This window comes from Apium graveolens, chromosome 8, assembly GCF_009905375.1.
Source record: "Apium graveolens cultivar Ventura chromosome 8, ASM990537v1, whole genome shotgun sequence".
In the NCBI taxonomy this organism is placed as follows: domain Eukaryota; kingdom Viridiplantae; phylum Streptophyta; class Magnoliopsida; order Apiales; family Apiaceae; genus Apium; species Apium graveolens.
Window position 1 is genome coordinate 150,779,771 of NC_133654.1, and position 26,725 is coordinate 150,806,495.

At 36.1% G+C, this 26,725-nt stretch overlaps 1 protein-coding gene across 2 annotated transcripts; it reads left to right on the forward strand.

The window, feature by feature from the left end:
* The first annotated feature begins 1,947 nt into the window (after window positions 1-1,947).
* On the forward strand, window positions 1,948-24,989 carry LOC141676558 (uncharacterized). 2 transcript variants are annotated; one of them, XM_074482229.1, is made up of 8 exons: window positions 1,948-2,082; window positions 2,488-2,832; window positions 21,350-21,428; window positions 21,936-22,069; window positions 22,165-22,329; window positions 24,171-24,251; window positions 24,514-24,580; window positions 24,656-24,989. In XM_074482229.1, exons 1-4 carry the CDS (start codon window positions 2,076-2,078, stop codon window positions 21,952-21,954), a joined length of 450 nt encoding a protein of 149 aa, XP_074338330.1. In that variant the 5' UTR covers window positions 1,948-2,075; the 3' UTR covers window positions 21,955-22,069; window positions 22,165-22,329; window positions 24,171-24,251; window positions 24,514-24,580; window positions 24,656-24,989. The 2 variants fall into 2 exon arrangements, 1 of the variants encoding a protein (XP_074338330.1); XR_012557075.1 differs by lacking the exons at window positions 1,948-2,082; window positions 2,488-2,832 and adding an exon at window positions 20,578-21,058.
* Window positions 24,990-26,725: the final 1,736 nt, after the last annotated feature.

Below are 26,725 nucleotides of genomic sequence, written 5' to 3' on the forward strand. Positions count from 1 at the left end.
ATTCTATTAGAATTTATGCTTATTATGAAAAAGCATAAATTGGGGGAGATTGTTGAGAATTGGCTAAGTCGAGAATCGGGATCTGTCTAACAATCAGGATATGATCAACCGTCAGGATATGATTATCCGTTGGAAGCTTCATTATCATCTGTTGACAATCTATTCAGTCATCCGCTGATACTTATATATGAATATCCGTCAAAGCTACAATATATATCCGTTGATCGGCTTATCCATTAGGACTCACTTGAATGACAAGTCAGAGCTGCAAGATAAATCAGAAGGTGCTGATTTATAGGATTGTAGTTAATTTAAATATGTATAGAAAGTGGTGGCAAAAAAATGTATAGAAATTAGAAGAGTTGTACTGTAACATATATTGTAATTGATAAAGATTGATTCTAGCCGTGTGGTATATAAACATTGAATAGGTTATCATAATAGAAGAGAGAAACTCTTATGAATATTGTTCTTGAGAGAGTTTTGTAACGGTTTATTAAAGATCAATATTAACTGTTATCTGATCCATCTGTGCTTACTTTACTTCCGTAATATAACATCCCCAAATCCGGGGTCAGGATTGGGTGTCACCAAATAACTTTATACAATATAAACCTGTATATTAAAACAAATATATAGATAACCCCTCAATTCCGGATCGTTTATAGGTTATGGTATGAAATAAGAATCTAACCTTTTAAAATTTATAACAACTAAATACAATTTTATTACCTCTGACTAACTCCCTTGTCTTATTCATTCTAATCATCTACATCCTCTTGCAGTTGGAATCTCTCCAATTTTGTTGTCTATTAAGAGCTGTTCACTTTTATCCTCATTTGATATTGAAAGAAATAAGAATTCACAAAGCAAGAGTGAGCCTAAATGTCCAACAAGTAATATAACTGGTTTTCAGGTATCAAGATCAAAAGAAATTTTCCGGACACAATTTTTAAATATTTTATAAACATCTTTATTTATTTGAAGTAGTTGAGTGAATAAAACAATGACCTTTATTGGCCCACAATCATAAAATAAAAACAATGAGCAGTTTACTGATTCACTTCTTGAATCATGTCTTTGTCTAGTTTTGTAATTATAAAACTTTTCCAGAAGGAATGTCGTTGATGGCGATCAACAATAAATTAGACTGGACACTAAAACCATACCCTGCTGATAAGTCAGGATACAGTGCAGATGTATACCTACCTGTATAGATCCATTCGGGTAACCAGGCACTATGGCCCAATATCAGGGGTCCGGTCCATCCCTGGCCCTTAGGGTCCAGTCCATCCCTGGCCCTATCGTAACCATCCAGTCTGTAGAGTATTTTGAAGTCAAATCATTTCGATTTCCAAACATCCCGATTCAGGGTTTGCAAATAACCCAGAACAATAGATATTTGCTCAATAAATCACAAATAATAATAAGGAACAAGAATAAAAAATACTACGCCATAAGTGGGCTACTGTAATGCAAGTGTTACAAGCAGCATTACATTATGTAAGGATTTTTTGTCCTATTGTAACAGCTCTCAATTATTGTTACAATATTTATAAATCTAGTGTTGCATAAAAATGTTGGTGTTGCACAACATGTAACACCAGCACCTGGTGTTACATTAGTTACTTTTTAATTTTTAAAAATATTAAAGTGAAAATATAATACTTTCTAATTTTAAAAATATTAAAATTATATTCTGGTTTATTAATGATTTAATAATGTAATATATAATATACTATATACTATTAAATTTATTTATACGTAAATACAAAGTTTAATTTTATTATTTTTTTCTATTTAATAAATAATATTCTATTAAAAATTATAATTTAATAACTAAAATGAAAATATAAAATATAAAATCTAAAAATTCACAGATTACTAGGTGAATTATGGGGAGGTAGATTTCCCCCAAACGAAAACACGGGACTAAAAACACAATCGGTCACAAACTCTCTCAAACATAATACCCTCTGCCATCCTCACAATCGCTATATTGTGCATCACGATGCCGAGTCTTCGGAGACTGAGAAGAACATCATTGAAGACCATCATTTAAGAACATAACATACATGGCAGGTTTAAAGACTAGTACATAATACTTTCGAACTTTTTTTCATTTTATTTAATTTTGCACAATTTTAGGGTTTCGAACATAATATTTGATTTTGTCATTGGATCTGTACAACTTATGGGTATGTATTGTTCCTATTTAATATGTATTTGATTTTATAGGATTTTGTGTCATGAATTATCTACTTATTAGAATTATCTAGCTAGCAGTACTATATATTAGCTTCTGATTTAATTCAATAGTAGTTGTTATGTTAGGACCACTGGACAGATGTCAGGGACTGTAGTGCCACTAACTAACTGTCTAGCTATATATTCCATAATTGAGTAATGAGAAGGTAGACATTATGATTTGAAACTTTTCCTTATTTCCATTTCTTTACTGTGTTTATTTTCTTTCTTTCTGTCAAGTCACCATTCAAGTGGTGACATCTGGTATCAGAGCATCGGTTCTCGGCCGCTACACTGCCATGGCTGATAAAAATACTTTACAAAAACAAGAAATTGCGATAACAAATCTGGAGAGTGGAGTTGAAGGGTTAAAAATCTCCATGGCTGAGAACAAGACCAACATGGCTTCCATGGATAAGGCAATCTCAAAGCTTACTGAGTCTAATGATGAAATGAAGCGTAACTTATCAGAGTTGATGAAGTTTCTCAAAAAGGATCCTCCGGAAAAGCAACCAGATCTGAGCTTGATTGATGGTGAAGGAAGCTCTAACCACAAAACCAAAACCAACGGATCTAGTAAGCAAGGTATGCACAACCAAACTCCTACTCGTTTTGGTACTATCAATAGTAGTACTGCTGTAATATTGGATGAAAATGGTAAGATTATGAACGCACACCATTCTGGATCTGTGAATCAACCAGAAACAAATCTGTTTGATATGAGTATACCACCAAAAACTCCTCATTTCCACTTTGCTCAAACCCAACCAATACCAATTCCTCAAATTCAACAACTGCCAAACCCTCAAATCCCTGCATTTAACCCATTTCTCTCTTATAATGCTGGACCTGTACCTCAATACTTCTCCATACCACAATACACTGGTGGAAAATCTACTCCTTTCATACCAACAAGCACCAACCAAACCCTTTTTCAACAAACACCCTGTTCCTTAAACCCTTTCACTACAGTTTATACCCAAGCCTCCACCCATAACTCTACTCATACACCACCGACTCCCTGGAACATGTACGAAAACCCCAACTATAGAATGATGCAGCACAACACAACATACAAACCCCCAAAGGTAGATTTTCCTAAGTTTGATGGCAAGGACCCTAGAGCTTGCATTAGTAAATGCGATAAATACTTCCAGCTTAACCCTGCTCTAGATATTACGTCTAAGGTGATTTGTGCTTCCTTGTATTTGGAAGGGGAAGCGGATGTATGGTATAGGGGTCTTGAAGAAGAGAGACCTAACATTTTATGGCCTGAATTTGTGGGATTGTTGTGTAATAGATTCTCTAGAACAGGGTATGAGAATGTGGTGGGTAAGTTTAATAAGTTGGTGCAGAAAGGGGGGGTAGAGGAATATATTACGCAGTTTGAAGAGCTGAGAAGTTATGTGATGGCACAGGAAGGTCACCACAAGGATTCTTATTATGTAGACATATTTATAAGTGGCCTCAAGGATGAGCTGTCTCAACATTTATATAATCATAAACCAGCAACACTGCAAGAAGCAAGAAATCTAGCAAGAGGGCAAGAATACATGTTAAGTGTCTTGGATAGGAGGTATAAAAGCAATTCTGCTAAAATAAGTGCTACTTACACTTCCAGGTTCAATAGTGGTGGTTCCAAGGACCAAGTACCCTATACCAATAGAGGAACTTGGAAGAACAACTCTGGAGAATCAAGAAGGCTGACTCTCACTGAAATTAATGAGAAAAAGTCTAAAGGGCTTTGTTTTCATTATGATGAAAAGTATGTTCCAGGCCATGACTGTAAAAAGAAGAAGTTGTATCTGATGCTTGATGACCAGCCAGACAAAAATGAAGAATAGCTTGCAGATGGGGAGTTGGCTGTAATATGGCAAGAAGAAGAAATTTGTGATGACCAAATAGAGCCAACAACAATATCAGTAAATGTTGTATCAGGATCCAAAGGCAGTCATACACTAAAGGTGAAAGGGAGAATTAAGAACAAATGTATCAGCATACTAATTGATAGTGGTTCCACCAGTAACTTTATTTCTCAAGGTTTAGCAAAGCAGTTGCAGCTGTTTACTAGTCCTTGTACACCATTTAAAGTTGTGGTGGCCAATGGAGAAAATCTGACTTGTAGCAAAATTGTACAATCATTAGCATGGCAGATGGCTGGACAGAAATTTGAAGCAGACTTGAATTTGATACCCTTGGGGGGGTATGATATGGTGCTAGGGGTTGAATGGATGGAGTCTATGAGCCCTGTTATATTTGATTTCAGCCAAGGGAAAATCACTATTAACAGGGGAGGAGAAAGGATAGTCTTGCAACAAGAAGATAAATTGCCAACAATGAAGTTGATTCCTGAAATGAAGGGTGCAGTAAAATATCATGATGAACAAGCTTACTTTCTGTTGCAGATTACAACAATTGAGGAAACCACAGAATCAACTAGCTTATCTGGCTCCATTAATCAGATAGCGGAAGCTTATGCAGATGTGTTCAGTACCCCCACTGACCTTCCCCTAAAAAGATCCCAGAATCACCATATTCCAATTAAGCCAGACAGCCAACCAGTCAATGCACATCCTTACAGGTGCCCTTACTTTCAGAAAGAGGAAATTGAAAAGGTGGTTAAGGAAATGCTAAATAATGGAGTAATCAGACATAGCACATCCCCATATGCATCACCTGTTCTACTTGTTAAAAAGAAGGACAATACCTGTAGAATGGTGGTGGACTACAGGGCATTAAACTCCATCACCATTAAAAATAAGTACCCCATACCTGTGATTGAAGAGTTGTTAGCAGAATTGAAGGGAAGCACTGTCTTCACTAAGTTGGATTTAAGAAGTGGGTATCATCAAATTAGGGTACATGAAAATGATGTATTCAAAACAGCCTTTAAGACTCATCAGGGGCATTATGAGTTCTTAGTGATGCCTTTTGGACTCACTAATGCCCCTGCATCATTCCAGGCCCTTATAAATGATATATTTGCTGAACAACTCAGAAAGTATGTACTGGTCTTCTTTGATGATATACTCATCTATAGCAAGAATGAGATGGAGCACCTAGGACACCTGAGGTCAGTACTGGAAATATTGAGAAAGCACAAGCTATATGTTAAGAAAAGCAAATGTGTCTTCAACAGCAACCAGGTAGAATATTTGGGACACATTATATCAAAGGAAGGTGTAAGTGCTGATCAGTCAAAAATTCAAGTCATGATTGATTGGCCTACCCCAACTAATGTGAGAGCACTAAGAGGATTTTTGGGACTAACAGGCTACTATAGAAAATTTGTCAAGCAATATGGCATAATTTGCAAGCCATTGACTCAACTACTTAAAAGGGGTGCATTCAAGTGGTGCAAGGAAGCTGATGCAGCATTTGAGAAATTGAAGGCTTTAATGTCAACTACACATGTTCTAACACTGCCAGACTTTCAGAAGTAATTTGTTGTTGAAACTGATGCTTGCCAGGGGGGAATTGGAGCCGTATTGATGCAGGAAAACAAACCTATTGCCTACCTCAGCAAAGCACTGAGCATTAAGCACTTGGGAATGTCTACTTATGAAAAAGAAATTCTAGCAGTGATCATGACTATTCAAAAATGGAGAGCTTACCTACTGGGACATCACTTCTTGATTAAAACGGATCATGAAGCTATAAAATACATTATGGAGCAGAAAATTACTACTAGTTTGCAGCAACAATGGCTCTCAAAGCTCCTTGGATTTGATTACACTGTAACTTACAAGAAAGGAAAGGATAATTTGGTTGCTGATGCTCTCTCCAGGATTCCTGGGAATGATCAAGAATATGCAGCTTTAATTGTGCTAAAACCTCTCTGGAAGGAAGAACTGGCAAACAGCTTAGAAGGTGATGAAGAAGTGCAAGAGTTGCTAGCCAAACTGGCCATTGGAGATACTACAGTATCTGACTTTTACCTGCACAATGGTGAACTCAAAAGAAAAGGAAAGTATTATGTAGGGGCTAATGGTCAATTGAGAGAGAAGATTGGTGCAACCATACATGGAAGCATGGAAGGAGGCCACTCTGGGATATCTGCCAGCATCAAAAGAGCAGAATCAATATTTTTTTGGCCAAACTTGAGGAAGGATATAATGAAGATTGTGAAAGAATGTGACATTTGTCAGAGAAACAAGGCTGAACATGTCCTCAGCCCTGGACTACTACCACCAATTGATATTCCAGAAAGGGCATGGGAGGTCATCTCCATGGACTTCATAGAGGGGCTACCAAGATCTGCAGGAAAGGATTCAATACTAGTTGTTGTGGACAAATTAACTAAGTACAGTCACCTTATCACTCTGACTCACCCCTTCTCTGCACATAAGGTGGCTCAAGAGTTTCTCAACCAAGTTGTCAAATTACATGGTACCCCTGTAGCTATCATCTCAGATAGAGACCCTATCTTTGTAAGTTCATTTTGGAGTGAGCTAATTAAATGTATGGGAGTTGAGGCTAGGCTAAGCACTGCATATCACCCTCAATCTGATGGACAGATCGAAAGAGTGAATCAATGTATAGAAATGTACCTAAGGTGCATGACAGGCCAGAAGGCTAGCAGATGGGCTGATTGGATACCAATGACTGAATGGTGGTATAACACAACATACCATAGTGCAGCTGGAATGACACCTTATGAGGCTCTGTATGGCTCACCACCTCCTTCTATCAATTATCAAGCTGCTAGATGTAATGATCCTTCAGTTGGTTAGTTTGTTAAGGACAGACTGCAGATGCGGCAACTTCTAAAAGAAAACTTGATTAAGGCACAAGAAAGGATGAAACAATTTGCTGACAGGAAAAGAAGTGACAGGGAATTCAAGGTTGGAGATGAAGTTTATGTTATTCCCTTAACAATATAGCAAGAATTACAGAAGGGGGTTGAATGGAATTCTTGAACCTTTTTCTTGAAATAAAAATGTTCAACTCGATTATGGATATATTTGTTTTGATTAGCACAATGTGGAATGTAAACTTGAATGAATCAAAACATAAGTAATTAAAAACAAGAGTCTTTAAAAACTTTCTGGTGGATTTAAACAATTCCACCAGAGATATATTTAATATATCGAGAGGAGTCTGTGTGCAGAAATGCTCACAGCTGCTTACACAAAAAATAGAACTGCTAAGAACACAGGAAATGCTAAAGATAGTGCTTACAAAGATTTCTCTGTTGTGGTTTCTTATCTATCTCAGTTATTTTTCTATTTGCTACTCTCTTGGTTTATATATTACCAAGATAACAAAGTCAAAAGAATTGAACAAATATAAAATCTAACAGTCTTGATCTTTGCTGCTTTTCGTCCTCTATTACCCAGTTAATGGGCTTCCACAGTGTACTTGTATCCAACTCAACGGCTGTGTGTCAGCGTTCACTCTTCAACTGATGTTTGAATCTTGATATGATCATCTGTCGACTTTCAGATCATCCGTCGATGACTTAATTGATCATCCGTCGACTGCTATGTTAAACATCCGTTGATAGTCATTTAATCATCCGTCGAAGCTTTGTTAATCATCCGTTGGTAGCTATTTTGGCACTTGACTTCATTTCACTTATACAGAATTACAAGACATTGCTTATGTACAGTTAATCAACCTATTCTGCATATCTAGTTAAAGTCAACATGACTTATATGCTACTTCAGATTCTATACAAAGGTGCATACAACACTGTGCTACAAACTTATTATTACATAAGCTACTCACTCGATGGATAATAAGTTAATCATCTGTCGGGACTATCACTACAAGAAAAAAGTCCATAGACATCGCTTTTTGACCGATGTCTATGCTGTTTCACAACCGATGTTGATGTCGGTGATGTCTATTCTAGACATCGGTGGATACCCGATGTCTATACTCGATTAGACATCGATTTTAGTTAAAAAAACAGATGTTTATGTGTTGATTATTTACATAAAATGCTATAAATAAATTATTTAATAACTAAATTACACCTAATTGAACATGTTAAACACATCATGAGCTATGTTTTCTGTCACAAAAACATCGATTTTAGTGAAAAATACTGATGTCTATGTGATGATTTTTTCAAAAAATGCTATAACAAAATTATTTAATAATTAAATTACACCTATTAAAACATATTAAACATATATTGAGCTATGTTTTTTGTCACAAAAACATCGATAATTTTGACAGAGGTGATGTAAAATGGCATATTAAACATCTGTTTCTTTAATGAAAGGTGATGTCTAATTCTTATCCGTCGAGTGCTACATTATTTCACTAAGTAAAATCTACTTAGATGTTTTGTTTAGGTAATCATCAAGTGCTCAACATATTCACAACAATCTCCCCCAATTTATGTCTACTGGAATTGTAGCCATAAATTAAGAGATACTTGATGATAACAAAACATCCTAAACATATATTTTTAAAGATAAGTAGATAGAACTGAAAGTGCTTCAATTTAAACAAAAATGTACAAGGTTTGGCTCATAGTCAGTTCAAGATGCTCCTCTAGTGTGAGCAGATTTTTCTAGATTCTTGAAGGTCTGGATCTTCTTCCAAGCTTTCTGTTGTTTTCTTCAATTTGATTCTGGAGCTGTCTGTGGAATTCTAATTCATCAGATTTTGAGAGATCTAACATTTCTTGCATTTCCAAGAGAGTCTCATTGCTAGAGATACTCAATTGGTCTTCTAATCTGAAGAATCTTCTCACACCCTTGTCATCCATGAATTCCATCAGCCAGTAGGGCCTTAGATGCACTCTTCTCCCTGTGTATGGGATGATAAGAGTTTTGGGTAGTGCATCTTTGGCTCTAACACTCCTTAGCTCTTCAATCTTCTTCAATACTAATCTTCTTGCAGTTACATTGAACCCAAAGTTTTTCTTGAAGGATGAATAGACTTTGATCAACACAGCTTGGCTTTCTTGAAGTATTCTGTGAAGAGGCCACTGAATCTCCCTTCCCCCTTTGTACTTGAACACCAACCTTTCAGGTAGGTTTCTGTATGCATCAATTGCCCTTACCTCATCCAGCTCCTCCAGATAAAGGTTTAGTTCTGAGAATTCTTTGATGTCACACAAGTACAAGTAGTCTCCCCTGTTGACCTTGGGTTGAACTTTGACTACTGACTTGGATTTGAGAGGTGACAGCTTCACTTTCTTGACTGCCCTTGATTTTGTCCTTCTTGGCTTAGTAAGAATTGGCAAGTTGAAGTCAGGAATTGGTAATTTATCCCACTCTATTGGCTCATCCTTTGGCACAATAGGCTCTCCATGTATGTTCCTATAGGGGTCCACCACCCTTATGTCTTCAAACACCACAGAGGGCTTTGATGCTTGAGTTTCAGCTTGAGTGGATTCCTTTGGAAATTGATCTTCCAATTCCTTGTCAACAACATCCAACTTTCTTTTTGTTTCTATATAGCCAGTTCCTTCTTTCTTGGGGATTTCTTCTGTTCTTCAATCTTCTTCTCTGATTCAGTAGCTTGAGATGGTTGAGAGGGAATTTGTTGAGAAGAATTCACAGCATGTAGCTTGGCCAAGATAGCAAACTGTTCTTTCTTTTGTTTAGACTTCTTTGCATCTAGAGCAGTTTGCCTCTTTTCCTGCTTCAATCTAGCTTTTTCTTCTTCCTTTACATGAGCAAATTGTGGATGTCCAGCTACCACACAAATTTCCTTCCCATTTCTGAATATCTTTGCAATTCTCTTTCTTGAGGCTGAATCAGCTGGATCTTTGTAGAGGAGAATAGATCTTGACAGAAGCTTCTTTTCATCAGGCTTGGGTGTCTCATACACAGAATCCATAGGGTTCTTCAAAGATAACTTTGGATAGTTTGCCCTTGGTTTAAGAATTATCTCAGCCTTTGTAGTCTTGATGCAGGAAGATTGTCCTTTCTCCAGATAGTCCATGCTCATCTCATTCATATTGATTGGCTTGACATGAGAGTGATGGATGGCTGACTGATCTGGTTCCTTGACTAATTGAAACTTTTTCTGTATTTCCTCATCAATATTTTTCCAGTTGATCAGAGTCAACTCTCCTTTATCAGCATCTTTCAAATTTGCTGCTGCTGCATTTATAAGATCTATACCATCTGCAACTGGTGGCTTGGAGATAGTAATTGAAGGTACAATTACTTTGCTGATTTGAACTAGAAGTTTCTCCCCCTTAGTTGGTCCTTTCTCCCCCTTACTTGATTCTCTCTCCCCCTTTTTGTTATCATCAAGTGGAGGAGTTAGGCATTGTGCTTTAGCCAGTTGCATAAGAAGATTTGTCTGAGTCTGTTGATTTTGAAGAAGTAGAGCCACTGAATTCTCAATAACCTGAACTCTGTTCTCCAGCTTGGCTATCTTCTTGTCAGAATCTGATTCTCTCCTTAATCTTAGTAATAGATCATGCATGGTACCATATGGCATTATTGAATCCAGCTTCTCAGAGTTATATGTCTTTAAGTCAGCTATATCCTTTTTCAATTCATCCACACTGAGATTCTGTCTTGAGTGTTGGATCTTCATTAAATGTAAAGAGTCTAGGTGAGCTTGAAGAACAGCCTTGGTACCAGCATCTGAAGCTTCCTGAAGGGCTTGCTGAATAGCTATTACTTGTTTTACCAAAGACACCTCAAATTGCCCTGGTGAAAATTCCTTTGCCCATGCCCATTTAGGTAAATTGAAAGCAGAACTTGGGCCTTCAGCTCCCCCTAAGTTCATGCTTCTATCCAAAGAACCAGAGTCATCATCATCAGAATTTACTCCAAATTCTTCAGATGGCTCTCCAGCTTGAGAAGGCATTCTGTTCACAGCAGCTTTATCTCTTTGAAGAGATTCTGTGGTGTGCACTAAATTCAAAGTCTGCTCTGCCTCCACATTGCCCTGAGCAGCCAACAGTTGATAGGCTGAAACAGGGTGAGTAAAAGTGTCAGCATTCAAGGAAATGTTATCAATTACAGCTTTGTAATGTTGTTGAAATTGTCTTTCCTTTTCAGCATCATCCACAATCATTGACTCACTAGCAATGGCTGGTTCCATCCTTATTTCTCCAGTACCTGCCTTTCTCTCATATTCTCTCTTTTGTTGCATCAGGGTCTCACCCTGGCTCCCCACCCTCACACCCTCACCTTCACCTACTAAGGTGGGACTCCTCTCACTCACTTTTGCCAATCCTGAATGAATGGATTGCTGAGATTCACTCTTTTCCTCTCCTTTTGCCTGGAAGCAACCCAGCCTCTCACTCAATGCACTCTCCTCTCTCAGTCCTAAGAGTGATTGTATTACCACCAAATCTTCTGCACTTGAAATTATTGAAGTTTGAAGTTGTGCAGAGACACTCGACGGATAAGTGATATCCTTCGGGTGAGTGGTAAAACTATCCGGCGGATAACTGCTGTTAAGTAGAAATGAATGTGGTGGGAAGAGAAACTATTGTTGACTCTGTGTTGATTGAAGTTATTTGAGGCACAGATGTCACAATAGAATCAGAAAGAATTGGCAAGTGAGCCAACAAATCATCTAAAAGATGATGCACACTTGCACTAGATTTTGGCTTCCCCAACAGAGTTAAAGAAGGGGAATCAGGAATTGAAGTATTTATCATGTCCACTTTCAGTGAGTTAGTTGGTGAGTATTGTGTTTCTGTGGCTTCTATTATGAGAGATTTTGGCTGTGACTCCACATTTATTGGAGCCACATCAATCTGAATTTGAGAAGGTGCAGGGACTGTGTCTTTAGCACCAGTTTGCACTAAGTGTGTGCCCTGTGCATCCCCAGTTGTTTTGAATTTCTTCTTTCTAGTGTAAGTTTGGTGTGAGCTTGTGTCCCTAACCCTCTTGGCATGTGCTTTTGGATGAGAGCTTTGTTCAATAGCCACATCCTTTTGGGAGGATGCAGCTAGAAGTGAGCTTTTGTCCTTTTTAAGCACTACAGTTTGTTGGGAAACTGCAGTGTGGCTAGGCTGGGATTCACTCAACTCTCCAACCTTATCCTTGGGGTTTCTTTGATGTTCACCCCTTCCCTCACCTATCTTACCCTCCTTCACACTCCCCTCTTTGGTTTTGGTAGATTTTTGAACTGGTACCTTTTGAGAGATACCAGAGGGGGTTTTCTTTGATTTGGATTTAGAAATTGCAATTATTTTGGCAGCTTTGGTAGGCAACTGTTTGGTCATTGTCACAGTTGTCATAGTTATGCCTGAAGTCAAAGAAATAGAAGAGATTGGAATAGTTGAGGGTCTGGATGAACTTACCTCACTTACCTGAGGTGTCAGCATTACAGGAAAATAGAACATTGGCACATCCTTGTGATGGTTGGCTCTGTTCAAGTCTGCAATGATTCTTCTCTCTTGAACCTAACAAGCTAATTTGTTGTTTGGGTTCTCAAGTTCAATCTCTTGACAAAGATGGTTAGCCAAAAGCATAAAAAATCTAGCATAGTAAATATTCTTTCCTCTTTTGGCTAAGTCACCTAGTTTAAAACCTAACTCATACACAACAAGGTCACTGAAATTGTAATATTTGTCTATAACTAGCATGTATAGCATGTTAAGCATGGAAATGTTCACATAATCAAAATTACTGATTTTTCCAGAAAAGACTTTAGTTACTACATCACACAAGTAACTCCATTCCTTCCTAAGACCTAGTCTTCTAATTTCACTTAGTTTTGCAGTAGGAAGTGCATAATGAATGGAATTGAGCATATTGACAATATCAGTGTCAGTGTGTGGTGCAGTTATATTATCATCAGGAATCTTGAAACATGCTTTTATGACATCACTATTGATACAGAAATCATTATCTTTGATGGTTAGAGTGATGGTTTTGTCAGTAGAGTTATAGATTGCTGTTGTCCACATCTCCTCAACAACTTCACAATAAATTGTGGGTGATTCCAGCATGGCAAAACTTAACTTGCAGTTGTGCACGAAGTCCATCATCTTATGATAGTCTTCAGATTGCTGAATCCCCTTATTGACCAAGGCAGTGAAGTTGTTCTTCTCATTGATGAACCCAGTCTGTGACATGATCTTAACTACGGGTGCCATTATTAGAGAAGAAAAGCTTGAAGAGAAAGAGGATTTTTTCTTGAGAGAGAATGAAGTAACATAGTTGAATTTGAGAATGATAAAAGAAAATGATTAGAATGAAATAAGCTTTTATACTTTACTCAAAATCAACTGATAAAAATAATAAAGAGAAGTAAATTATCCAATAGAAATTGTCTAAATTAGCCGTTCTAAAATAAACTGTAAAAATTCCACCCATTATCCGTCGTGTAATGCTTACAAACTGTAAGTATACTCGATGGATACTGTTCAGGGAATTAACGGTTAAGATTTAGACACTTCGATGGATGAGGATAAGTTGATATCCGTCGAGCTTTAAAATACTCCAAAAAAGTAATTGATTTTTATTTACAATTTGTATATCGACGGATGACTCAACTCGATGGATAATGGTCATCCGTCGAGATGCAAATTTTGACTTAGCCAAAATTTTCATCCAAGACTAAAAATCAGTTAAATTTCTGGCTACTTTTCAACTTGCAAAATAATTCAGATAAATTCAAGAGTAATTAAGCATACCTAACTCACTTACCAACCTAGAAAAGGTGGATTCATCCAGTGGCTTGGTAAAAATATCTGCACGTTGCTTCTCACTTGGAACAAAATGTAACTCTACAGTACCATTCATTACATGTTCCCTTATGAAATGGTACTTGATGTCTATATGCTTTGTCCTTGAATGTTGCACTGGATTTTCAGTGATGGCAATTGCACTTGTGTTGTCACAGAAAATAGGAATCCTTTCAACTTGCAAACCATAGTCTAGCAATTGATTTTTCATCCATAAAATCTGTGCACAGCAACTGCCAGCAGTAATATATTCAACTTCAGCTATAGAAGTAGAAACTGAATTTTACTTTTTACTGAACCAGGACACAAGCTTGTCTCCTAAAAATTGACAGGTTCCTGTTGTGCTTTTTCTATCAATTCTGCAACCTGCATAATCTGCATCTGAATAACCAGTTAGATCAAAACCAGAATCTCTAGGATACCAAATGCCAAGGTTTGGTGTTCCTTTGAGATATCTGAAAATTCTCTTAATAGCTATCAAATGAGACTCTCTAGGATCAGCCTGAAATCTAGCACACAAACATGTAGCAAACATTATATCTGGCCTACTAGCTGTTAAGTACAGAAGTGATCCAACCATGCCCCTATAACTTGAAATATCCACAGACTTTTCGGTAGTGTTTAGTTCAAGCTTGGTTGCAGTGGTCATGGGAGTTTTTGCAGATGTGCAATCCATTAGATTAAATTTCTTTAAAAGAACAAAAATATATTTAGTTTGACTAATGAATATTCCATCACTAACTTGCTTAACTTGTAAACCAAGAAAGTAAGTTAGTTCTCCCATCATACTCATTTCATACTTGTTTTGCATCAGTTTGGAAAACTTTTTACAAAGTTTCTCATCTGTAGAGCCAAAAATAATATCATCTACATAAATTTGAACAAGTATACTAGAGCCATTCACATTTCTGAAAAATAAAGTTTTATCTACAGTACCTCTTGTGAAGTGATTTTCCAAAAGGAACTTTGATAAAATGTCATACCAGGCTCTAGGTGCTTGCTTCAGTCCATAAAGTGCTTTTAGTAGATAATAGACATACTCTGGGAAATTTGGATCTTCAAAGCCAGGAGGTTGACTTACATACACTTCTTCCTCCAAATCTCCATTCAGAAAGGCACTTTTGACATCCATTTGATAGACCTTGAAATTGGCATGGGCTGCATAGGCTAAGAAGATTCTGATGGCTTCAAGTCTTGCAATAGGAGCAAATGTTTCATCAAAATCTATTCCTTCTTGCTGACAATAGCCTTTAGCAACTAATCTTGCTTTGTTCCTTACTACTATGCCATTTTCATCCATCTTGTTTCTGAATACCCATTTGGTGTCTATTGGATTCTTTCATGTAGGCTTGGGTACCAGCTTCCAAACTTTATTCCTTTCAAATTGGTTTAGCTCCTCCTGCATAGCTAAAATCCAATCAGGATCTAACAAGGCTTCTTCTACCTTCTTTGGTTCTTCCTTAGACAGGAAGCTGCTGTATAGACATTCTTTTTGAGTTGCTCTCCTGGTTTGAACTTTGGAAGAAACATCACCAATAATCAGTTCAAAGGGGTGATCTTTTGTCCATTTCCTTGGTTGAGGTAGATTAGCCCTAGATGAAGAGACCTCAATGTTGTCTTGATGTGTGATTGAGTTTTGATTGCTAGAAACTCCCCCTGAGTTTGTGGATCTTTGATTTGAGATTGGGGTGCTTTCTATGGGTGATCTGCCTTGACTTCTTGCTCCTTTTGATAACCCGACGGATGGTGAATTTTGAGTACCGACGGATGAGGCAGGTTATCTTCCGACGGATAATACAGATTGCCTTCCGACGGATGAAGCATTATGTAACTCGACGGATGTTGAGTTTTGTGCTTCGTTTGTAGTAGATTTGTCTGCATTATCCTTAGACACTGTTTCTTGATCACTCTCATCATCACTTTCATCACTAACCATCTCAACATTGTCGAATTTGAGGCTCTCATGGTAATCTCCATCTTTTAGTCCTTCAATCTTTTTATCATCAAACACAACATGGATAGATTCAACAACAATGTTGGTTCTTAGATTGTAGACTCTATAAGCTTTACCAACAGCATATCCAACAAAAATTCCTTCATCTGCTTCAGCATCAAACTTCCCATTTTGATCAGTTTGATTTCTCAGAATATAGCATTTACAGCCAAAGACATGAAGAAAGTTCAGAGTTGGCTTCTTGTTCTTGAACAATTGATAAGGTGTCATGCATCTTGCTTGATTAATCAGAGAGATGTTCTGAGTGTAGCATGCACTGTTTACAGCTTCAGCCCAGAAGTATGTTGGTAGTTTTGATTCTTCAAGCATTGTCCTTGCAGCTTCAATAAGAGTTCTATTCTTTCTTTCCACTACTCCATTCTGTTGTGGAGTCCTTGCTGCTGAGAACTCATGCAAGATTCCATTTTCCTCACAAAATGCTCTCATGACATAGTTCTTGAACTCAGTTCTATTATCACTCCTGATTCTTCTAACTTTGAAATCAGGATGATTGTTAACTTGCCTTATGTGATTGATGATGATTTCACTAGCTTCATCCTTGGACTTTAGGAAATAGGTCCAAGAGAACTTTGAGAAATCATCTACAATTACTAGGAAAAATTTTTTCTTTGAGATTGACAATATATTGACTGGTCCAAACAAATCCATGTGAAGCAGTTGTAGAGGCTCTTCAATTGCTGAATCAAGTTTCTTCCTGAATGATGCTTTAATCTGCTTCCCTTTTTGGCAGGCATCACACAGTCCATCCTTTGTAAACTCCACCATAGGAATGCCTCTAACTAGCTCTTTCTTTACCAGCTCATTCATGGTCTCGAAGTTCAAATGGGATAGCTTCTTGTGCCATAGGCAACTTTCATCTTGACTTGCTTTACTAAGAAGACAAGTTACAGATTCTACTTTAGTTGAGTTAAAGTCAGCTAGATACACATTTCCTCTTCTCACACCAGTGAGAACCACTTTGTTGTTTTGATCATTAATCACAACACAGGTTTCTTTGTTGAAGGTTACTGAGTTGCCTTTATCACAAAGCTGGCTGATACTCAACAAATTGTGTTTGAGACCATCCACTAAGGCAACCTCTTCAATGATGATATTGTCCTTTGAAATCAAGCCATATCCCACAGTATAACCTTTGCTGTCATCTCCAAAAGTGATACTTGGGCCAGCTCTCTCTTCAAACTCTGTGAGCAGGGTAGAATCACCAGTCATGTGTCTTGAACAACCACTATCCAAGTACCAAAGATTCCTTCTGTTTCCCTGCACACATCAAAATCAAATCAAGTTGATTTTGGTACCCAAATTTCCTTGGGTCCTGCCTTGTTAGCTTTCTTCTTCTATTTCTTAGGTCTTAACTCATTTGACTTAGGAATTTCAGATTCTTCCTTAGTCATTTGGGTTGGGCCTTTGAAACCACTAGATGCAACAGAATTATCATGCATGTTATGGCTAACAGGAAATGGCATGCTTGGTATAAACATGTTATTCCAGTAAGGCATGCTAAATGGCATTTGAGGCATATTATATGCAGCATAATATGGATTAGGTGCAAATGGCATGTTAGCAAACTGTGCATTCATGTTCTGTGTAGCCATAGCATTAACAGGCATGGGAGGCATGGCATTCATATTAGAGAATTGAGGATGAACAGACATGGGAGTAGGCATGGCGGATTTGCAATTAACAGACAAATGATTTACACTACCACACTTGACACAGATTTTTCTAGGAGCATATTTGTCAGGTGTGTAGTTATTATGTTTGTTAATCCCTACTTTACCATTCCTATTGTTTTTTCTTTTAGTCTCTGTTTTTACCTCTATCTTCTCAAGTCTGTCACTTAACTGTTTGACAGTCATGTGACCAACATTAGCCTTCTTCCCTTTCTTGGCTTGACTTGACTCTCCTGAAACAAAGTTCTTGGAAACAGACCCATACTTTTCATTTAGCTTGGTTAATTTGGCTTTGCTGATGGGTTTGCTCACAGCCGACGGATGAGGATTTTTATCATTCGACGGATAACACTTTTTGTTATCTGACGGATAGTCCTCATCATCCGTCGAGTCTACATCTGTCAGCAATCCATCTACCAAAATAGGTTCTAGTTTCTCCTTATTCTTTTTCCAGGCTTCATCACAAAAAGACTCAATTCCTTGAACCTTGGTGATTTGAGCATGAACATCTCTGGATGTTTTCCATGCTTTAATCACCTCCTGTTCACGATCGAGCTGCTTCTTTAAAATTTCTTCCTTTTTCAAGGACTCAGTTAATTCCTCCTTGGCAATTCTACACTCAATTTTTAGTTTCTCAAACTCAACAAACTGAGACTCAAGCACATTATTCCTCTCACTCAAAAACAAGTTGTTTTCTTTGATTTTAGCATTTTCTTTAGTGAGGGATTTAAGTGTAACACACAAATGATACAATTCTGTAGACGTGTCATTTATTGCATCATTACACTCAGCTTTAGATAAATGTGCAAGGTTTGTAGTGATTACCTGATTGCTTGAGGAACTTGTCTCTGTTTCATCAGACTTGGCCATAAGGGCTAGATTGACATAGCTGACATCCTCATTTTCATCCAAACCATCAGCTGCCCAGTCATTCTCTTGTATAATAAAAGCCCTTTCCTTCTGTTTGAGTAGATCAAAGTATTTTTGCTTATAATCCACAGACTCAAATCTTTTCTACTGGAATCTGACTTTCTACACTCATTTGCAAAATGCCCTGCCAAGCCACATTTGAAACACTTGAATTTTGATTTATCCACCATGTTTCTATTTGGCTTGGCAGTTCCAAAGTTCTTCTTGAACTTGAGCTTGGCAAATCTTCTTGAAAGGAATGCTAGGTGCTCATCAATGTCCTTCATGTTATCTTGGCTCAATGAATCTTCACTTTCTGCAGCTAGCCCTTTACCCTTGCTTTCACAGGCCTTTGAAGTTGATTCCACAGCTTCCATCTTCACTTCCTTCTCCTTTTCCAGTTCAGCCACTAGTGCAATGGATCCTCCTTTCTTCTTTCCTCTCTCCATTCTTTCATCCTGCTCTATCTCAAGCTCATAGGTCTTCAGAATGCCATACAGTCTCTCCAAAGTAAACTCCTTATAATCTTGTGAGTTTCTCAATGAGACTGTCATTGGTTTCCATTCCTTTGGACGAGATCTGAGAAATTTCAGATTGGAGTCTTTAGTCTGATAGACTCTTCCATGCAATTTAAGAGCATTTAGTAGCTTTTGGAATCTACTAAAAATGTCAGTGAGTGACTCACTTTCTTCATTATGAAAATGCTCGTATTGCTGAATCAGGACCTGCATTTTATTTTCTCTTACTTGCTCAGTACCATCACAGATTATCTGTATTGTGTCCCAAACTTCCTTGGTAGTCTTGCAGTTGATGATGTTATCAAACATGTCTGCATCAACACCATTGAACAGAAAGTTCATGGCCTTTTTATCTTTCCTGACTTGTTCAATATCAGGATCAGACCATTCATGCCTTGGCTTTGGAACAGATGGTTCATTTCCTGTTGTAGCTCTCATTGGAACATGAGGGCCTCTTTCTATGCAGTCCACATAGGCCTCATCTTGAGAAAGCATATGAAGATGCATCTTGACCTTCCAATGATGGTAATTATCTTTATCAAGAAAAGGAGTCTTGACTCCAACATCTTTCTTGTTCATCTTGCTGAATTGTTTTGATCTTTAAACTCTTTGTAGATTAAGAGCTTGCTCTGATACCAATTGTTATTCCCTTAACAATATAGCAAGAATTACAGAAGGGGGGTTGAATGGAATTCTTGAACCTTTTTCTTGAAATAATAATATTCAACTCGATTATGGATATATTTATTTTGATTAGCACAATGTGGAATGTAAACTTGAATGAATCAAAACATAAGTAATTAAAAACAAGAGTCTTTAAAAACTTTCTGTTGGATTTAAACAATTCCACCAGAGATATATTTAATATATCGAGAGGACTCTGTGTGCAGAAATGCTCACAGCTGCTTACACAAAAAATAGAACTGCTAAGAACACAGGAAATGCTAAAGATAGTGCTTACAAAGATTTCTCTGTTGTTGTTTCTTAGCTAGCTCAGTTATTTTTCTATTTTCTACTCTTTTGGTTTATATATTACCAAGATTACAGAGTCAAAAGAACTGAACAAATATAAAATCTAACAGTCTTGATCTTTGCTGCTTTTCGTCCTCTATTACCCAGTTAATGGGCTTCCACAGTGTACTTGTATCCAACTGAACGGCTGTGTGCCAGCTTTCACTGTTCAACTGATGTTTGAATCTTGATATGATCATCTGTCGACTTTCAGATCATCCGTCGATGACTTAATTGATCATCCGTCGACTGCTATGTTAAACATCCGTTGATAGTCATTTGATCATCCGTCGAAGCTTTGTTAATCATCCGTTGGTAGTTATTTTGGCACTTGACTTCATTTCACTTATACAGAATTACAAGACATTACTTATGTACAGTTAATCAACCTATTCTGCATATCTAGTTAAAGTCAACATGACTTATATGTTACTTCAGATTCTATACAAAGGTGCATACAACACTGTGCTACAAACTTATTATTACATAAGCTACTCACTCGATGGATAATAAGTTAATCATCCGTCGGGACTATAATGAGTTATCCGTCGGGACTATAATTCTTATCCGTCGAGTGCTACATTATTTCACTAAGTAAAATCTACTTAGATGTTTTGTTTAGGTAATCATCAATTGCTCAACATATTCACAACAGTTTACTTGAAATTGCAACCATACCGTCAACTCTCAGTTAATGCCAGAAGGAACCAGAAATTGGCTGCAAAATACTATGGTCCTTATCCTGTGGTAAAAAGAGTTGGAGCACTAGCATATCAGCTGAAACTTCCAAATGAGTCTAGAATCCATAATGTATTCCATGTTTCTCAGCTCAAGCTCAGAATTGGTAAGGACAAGGTGGTGCAGACCAGTCTACCTACAATCAATAATGTGGGAGAATGTGAGCCTAAACCTGTGAAGGTACTGGAAAGGAGGATGGTTAAAAAGGGGAATGCACCTGCTGTCAAGGTGTTGATACAATGGGAAAATGGAACTGAAGGAGAAGCTACTTGGGAGGATTGGAGTACTATTCTGAAGAAATTTCCTGACTTTGACCCTTGAGGTCAAGAGTTTATTTGAGGAAGGAGTTGTCATGAATTATCTACTTATTAGAATTATCTAGCTAGTAGTACTATATATTGGCTTCTGATTTAATTCAATAGTAGTTGTTATGTTAGGACTAACTGTCTAGCTATATATTCCATAATTGACTAATGAGAAGGCAGACATTATGATTTGAAACTTTTCCTTATTTCCAGTTCTTTACTGTGTTTATTTTCTTTCTTTCTGTCAAGTCACCATTCAAGTGGTGACATTTTGTGGCCTTACTTATTATCTGCTGTTAATTTTCCAGTTCAACCTCAACCAATGGATCCGAAGAAGGATTTGACGGAATTCCTCTTTCACGACTTGCTGATTTTGTTCATTTTTTTGTAAGTTGTGTTTGCTAAGGCGTAGAAACGCAATTGTAGTGTTGATTATGCAACGTTTTTATGAAATTCTCCATGAACTTGTTTTTTGAATTCAGATTATGATTCTACAATAAGAGAATATGATATTGTAGATTTTATAATATAAAAATAAGTGAATTGATAATAAGCGAGTACGGAGCTATTTGCGGATTGTATTTGTGGTAAGTGAATGATTCGGATATACTCTAACTAGTTCATCAACAAAATACGTTGATATGATTCAGATACCGTCTGCTCTGTCTCGCGAATTATTTCGTAAACATATGTCTATTTATAGATGTTGAGAACTCGAGATTCAAGTTAATTGTATTGAGTTTTCTTTTTTTACTTGAGACTTCACTATATACCAACATGTACGATTTCGAGTTTCTTTTTGTTCTTAAGACTTCACTATAATACCGACATCTATGATTTTATTATCATTTCTAATAAGTTCAAATATTTCTATTTATAATGTGGAATAACTAGACTGCAGAGGTTGTCATGATGAAGCTGTCATGATTGAGGCTGCTCTATTTGATGGAATTAGGACTTATAATAGGCGGGAACCTCGTCCACCATCACCTTCTCTAACTGCTTAGCGCTTGATAGAAAAACAACAGGTTTGCCTTTTTGAACCAGTAGCAGAGACCAAAGGCAATGGTTTTGTTTAATTTGATTAATCATCATTTGATCTTGTTCTCTATTTTTCTTGCAGGATGATGAATATCTTGCATCACTGCAAGCAGGTGGAGAAAAACAGTTAAAGGCCAGGGAATAAGCCGAGGCACGTCCTATTGAGGAACAGGCAGCCAGAGAAGCTGCACTTGAAGTAGAAAGACAAAGAGCTGAAGAATTACAATGAAAATTGCAGGAAGAACAGGTAAAGGCATAATACTATTAAATACTTTAATATGAGAATGGAGATGACCTCGATGATCCTAATTTGCCCAAGTAAGTGCAAGTTTTCTATTTTCTTGCATAGAATCTGGGAATGCTTATGTGGTGTTATCATATATAATGCAAACCGTAAAATATATTATTAAAATGTATTATACTGTATCTTATATTGTATCTATAAAATGGTGTGTGTGTTGTTTGAATAGTACTATAATCAGTCTGATTAGCAAGTCTATTCGAACCAAACTAAACTGTCCCTACTAAAATTGGTTTGGTTTAGCAGAGGCATGAGTAATTGACTAGGTGTAGCTTTTTTGCTCGGCCCTAGTTCTCTGCTGAACAGTATAGAAATAAGCTGGCTACATAATTTGGGTATTCAATATTCCTCACTGACTTAGGGTGCAAGTTGATCGGCACTCTGGAAGCCAAATCTAGAAACTGACTCATGTGTAAAAGTATGATTAATAGTTTATTTTAATGTATGAGCTCCCGCCTTATTATATGTTATCTTATTTGTGATATGTACATTGTTTTGTTCTATCTTATGTTCACAGTAAAAGGTTCTTAGTTTTATGTAATTGCAATGTTCCTACTGCCTTAGCATTGTTATATTGTACCCTTTTCTGGAATTCTAACTTTATACTTCTAGTATCTTTTACTGTCCATCTACACTAATTTATATATGCTTACCCCCTCCTCCCATTTTGGTGATTTTTCTTCACATGAATATTGTGTTTTAATTTTTATTTCCCTAATCTAATAACCTGTTTCCTTTGCTTATTTTGTGTGCTGTGGATTATTGACATGTGAAGTTAACTTAGATTATTTTTACTATTGGTTTATTATCCCTGTTGAGCAGAAAAAACTAATGGAATATTTAATATTTTAATAAAATATTCCATAGATTAGAAACTCATTGAGCTTTTTTCTTGCATCATCATCCTAACAAAACATGGGTATGTTGATGAATCACTTATTTTCTTTGTTTGATGATGATGATTCTTTACTTAAACGCATGTTGTTGCATGGATTTTCTGGTTTATTACACTCGGAGTTTTTGTTTGTTATACTAGTATCATGGGTTTGCAACATGTTTAGGAAATATGATTCTGATCATAGTCATAAAAAGTGGTTAGTAAAAAATATTACAAGCTTACCTTATTATAGGCATGCCTTTTTTGGTACTTTGCTTCTTGCTCTTCTTAACTTTGTTCTATGTATATTGGACAAGTTTTATTGGTACACAAATGAATGGTCTGACTTGGTGATACTAGTGCTTTTTGATTCAGTTAGTAAAGCACTTTCTTGGTTAGCTATTGCAGTTTATATGTATGCCCAAATGCCAAACTTACTGGATGTTAAGTACCCTTTGTTGATAAGGGTGTGGTGGTGTTTTTTCTTTTTTGATATCTTGTTATTGTCTTGTCGTAGACTATTTATACTACCATACAAGCCAGCCTTTGCCACTTCAGTTTGTCATGTCAGATGCCTTGTATACAGTTGTAGGTTTTTTCTCTGTTGTGTGGGAATTTTTAGAAAAAATGAACTGTCTGAAATTGGTATTTCACAAGAACCCCTTTTAGATGTTGATTTTAGTAGGTTAAGTAATGGTAAAGAGTGTAGAAAGTCTGGAGGGGCTGAAATTGTGACCCCTTATGCAAGTGCTAATATATTCAGTATCCTTAAACTTTCAGCTAATATTAAGTTACTTTAATATATGTATTCCATTAAGAAACCCTTATCTATCTAAAAACGTAAATTTGTTTACTTTGGTTAATGTCCTTCACTGATACTTTTTCCATTTTTTGACAATATTTCTTGTAGGAACAATTTTCTTTTCAGGGTATTTAAACTACTGAAACTTTGAGATACTTAAATGGAAAGATAGCTGAGTCAGATGTTAAGGTAATTCTGGCAAGACTTTTTATTTTTTAATTTAAAGCTGTAAGTAGCTTTATTTTTGTCAAGGGATTTTCTTTACTGTAATAAGTGATGTTTATATAATAGGAGCACCTGTAGGCAAAATCAGTCTTGTTCTCTCAAATCAAATCCATTACTATGTTTACTTGCATTGCGAAATTGAGATTACATATTAAAATTCAGTTGGACTAAAAGCTAAAATTCGGTTGACCTAAAATTGCGGTACTTTAATGTGTTCACTTGATAGAATGTTGTCTTGGACTGGTACTCAAAGTGTCATGCTGGTTTCATCAACCGATGCGAGTAATCATCAGGTTTGCTACCATAATTAATATGTTTATTTGTATAAAATATTTCTTTCGTGATTTGTTACTATGTTGTGTTTGCAGGTTTTCATTTTTTATATAAGTAAAATTATAGATTTTTCATTGTGAATGTTATTGGAACAAAGATGGTGTTTCCTGGGTAAAGAAGCCACAAGAGCGACCTGATCTCATAGCTTATATCAAGTCATCAACTCTGCCTGAACCAGTTTTTTTATAGTCAATGAGTAGTTTTTTCCTATCCAAGTGTTATGTTGTAATTGTTGGCGTTAGAGATGAGACTCTTATGTAGTGGTATGGTTTGGAGAATTGAGAATGTTATTTAATATTTTGGTTTGAAAAATTAGGACTCGTGTATGTAAATTTGATATTTTTAATGATTATGAGATTGTTCATTAAATTGAGTATAAATTTAAAAATTTAAGTATATATAGTGTTATATTCCATATTCTAGTGTTTCTTAATTACAAAAATATGGTGTTACAATAGATAAAACAGGCTGTTACACAATACTCTGTGGGACCCACATTGGGACCCACTTTTGCAAAATAATTCCAAACTAATGTAACATATATAAAATATTACAATTGGCAATGCAGTGTTACATCAAGGGCCTATTACAATAGGTAGCCAAAATGTTACAATAGGGGGCTTGATGTAATGCTCGCAAGTGCAACACCCCTTACTGTTACAATAGGTCTATTGTAATACTTTTCTGGCCTATTGTAACAGTAAAAAGGCATTACATCATGACATCTATCGCGTAGTGAAAGGTACTTGCATAATTAAGAGTAATTGTAGCGAAATATAAAAATATTTAACTATTTCTGAATTTAGAATAAGGAAAAAATACTTGCAATATATCACAAGAAAGTTGGGGAATACTTGCCTCAATTGATTCGCTTTCTAACCTTCAATCACCATTCTATGCTCACATCTACATTGCATCTATACGTTCCATTACCATAAATAATCAAACTTTACTTTCACTATCACTGCCTGGATTTGAATGCCTTGAACTAGGTGTATCTATTATAAAAGATACTATTTCAATTAACAAGACAAAACTCAATCGATATAACTATACGTCTCGACGTCTACCCGATCGTTTATATCTAATCGTAGTATTAGAAACTGAAAACAGATATCATACCAGTCACATAGCACGTAATCATGTTATTCATATCACACGTGGACACATAATTCATGTAATACATAAGTCCAATTGTTAAAAGGTAGGACTCGGAGCTTCTAGAACTGAAATCGGGTCAAATTGGTACTTATTGATCAATAACCCACTCAGAATGACTTGTAAAACAAATGACCTTTCGATACAAAAGAATTTAGGTCTCGAAAGTATTTTTAATGAAATCAGAATATTTTTCTGAGTTTAGAGACGTTCGTTTCTTATTAAACGGACGAATGGTCTATCTATTACGAATTTTTGAATTTTTTTTGAAATTAAAACGGGTCAATGAATCATTTTATAATTAAATAACAAGGTTCGAATACCCGAATATTACTTTAAAATTATTTAATAATAATTTTTGAGCCTTGAAAATAGTTTAAAATAATATTTTAAAACTCGAAACTATTTTTCAAAAAATTTAAATCAAAAAATAATTAAATCTAATTAAATAATCAATTAATTAATAACTGAATAAATTAATTAATCAATTAATATTTAAATTAATTGACTAATTAAATAATTAATCATCAACTAATATTAATTAAATAAATAATTTGGATTTTTTTGAATTAAAAATAATTTTCAGAGTAATAAATAATGAATTTTGGAATTTTAAATAATTAAAACAATTTTCTGAAAATAATTATAAACATAAATATAATTTTTGCAAGTTTTAAAAAGAGAAATCCAATTTTTAAAATTTTTGAAAGTCTCAGGGACTAATTTGCAACGTTCTGCAAAATAGGGGGGCTAAACTGTAATTTAGTCATCTTCCCCGTCCATCGCCCGCGGCCGCCATTAACGTCGACCCCGAGCTTCCGGCCAATGTCAAATAAAGCATAAACACCTAATTCCTAATTAAGAACATTCAAACTTATAAACCCTTCTAGCCCACCAGTTCCAGGTACCCTCCGTTCATCATATATATACCAATCAATTCAATTTTC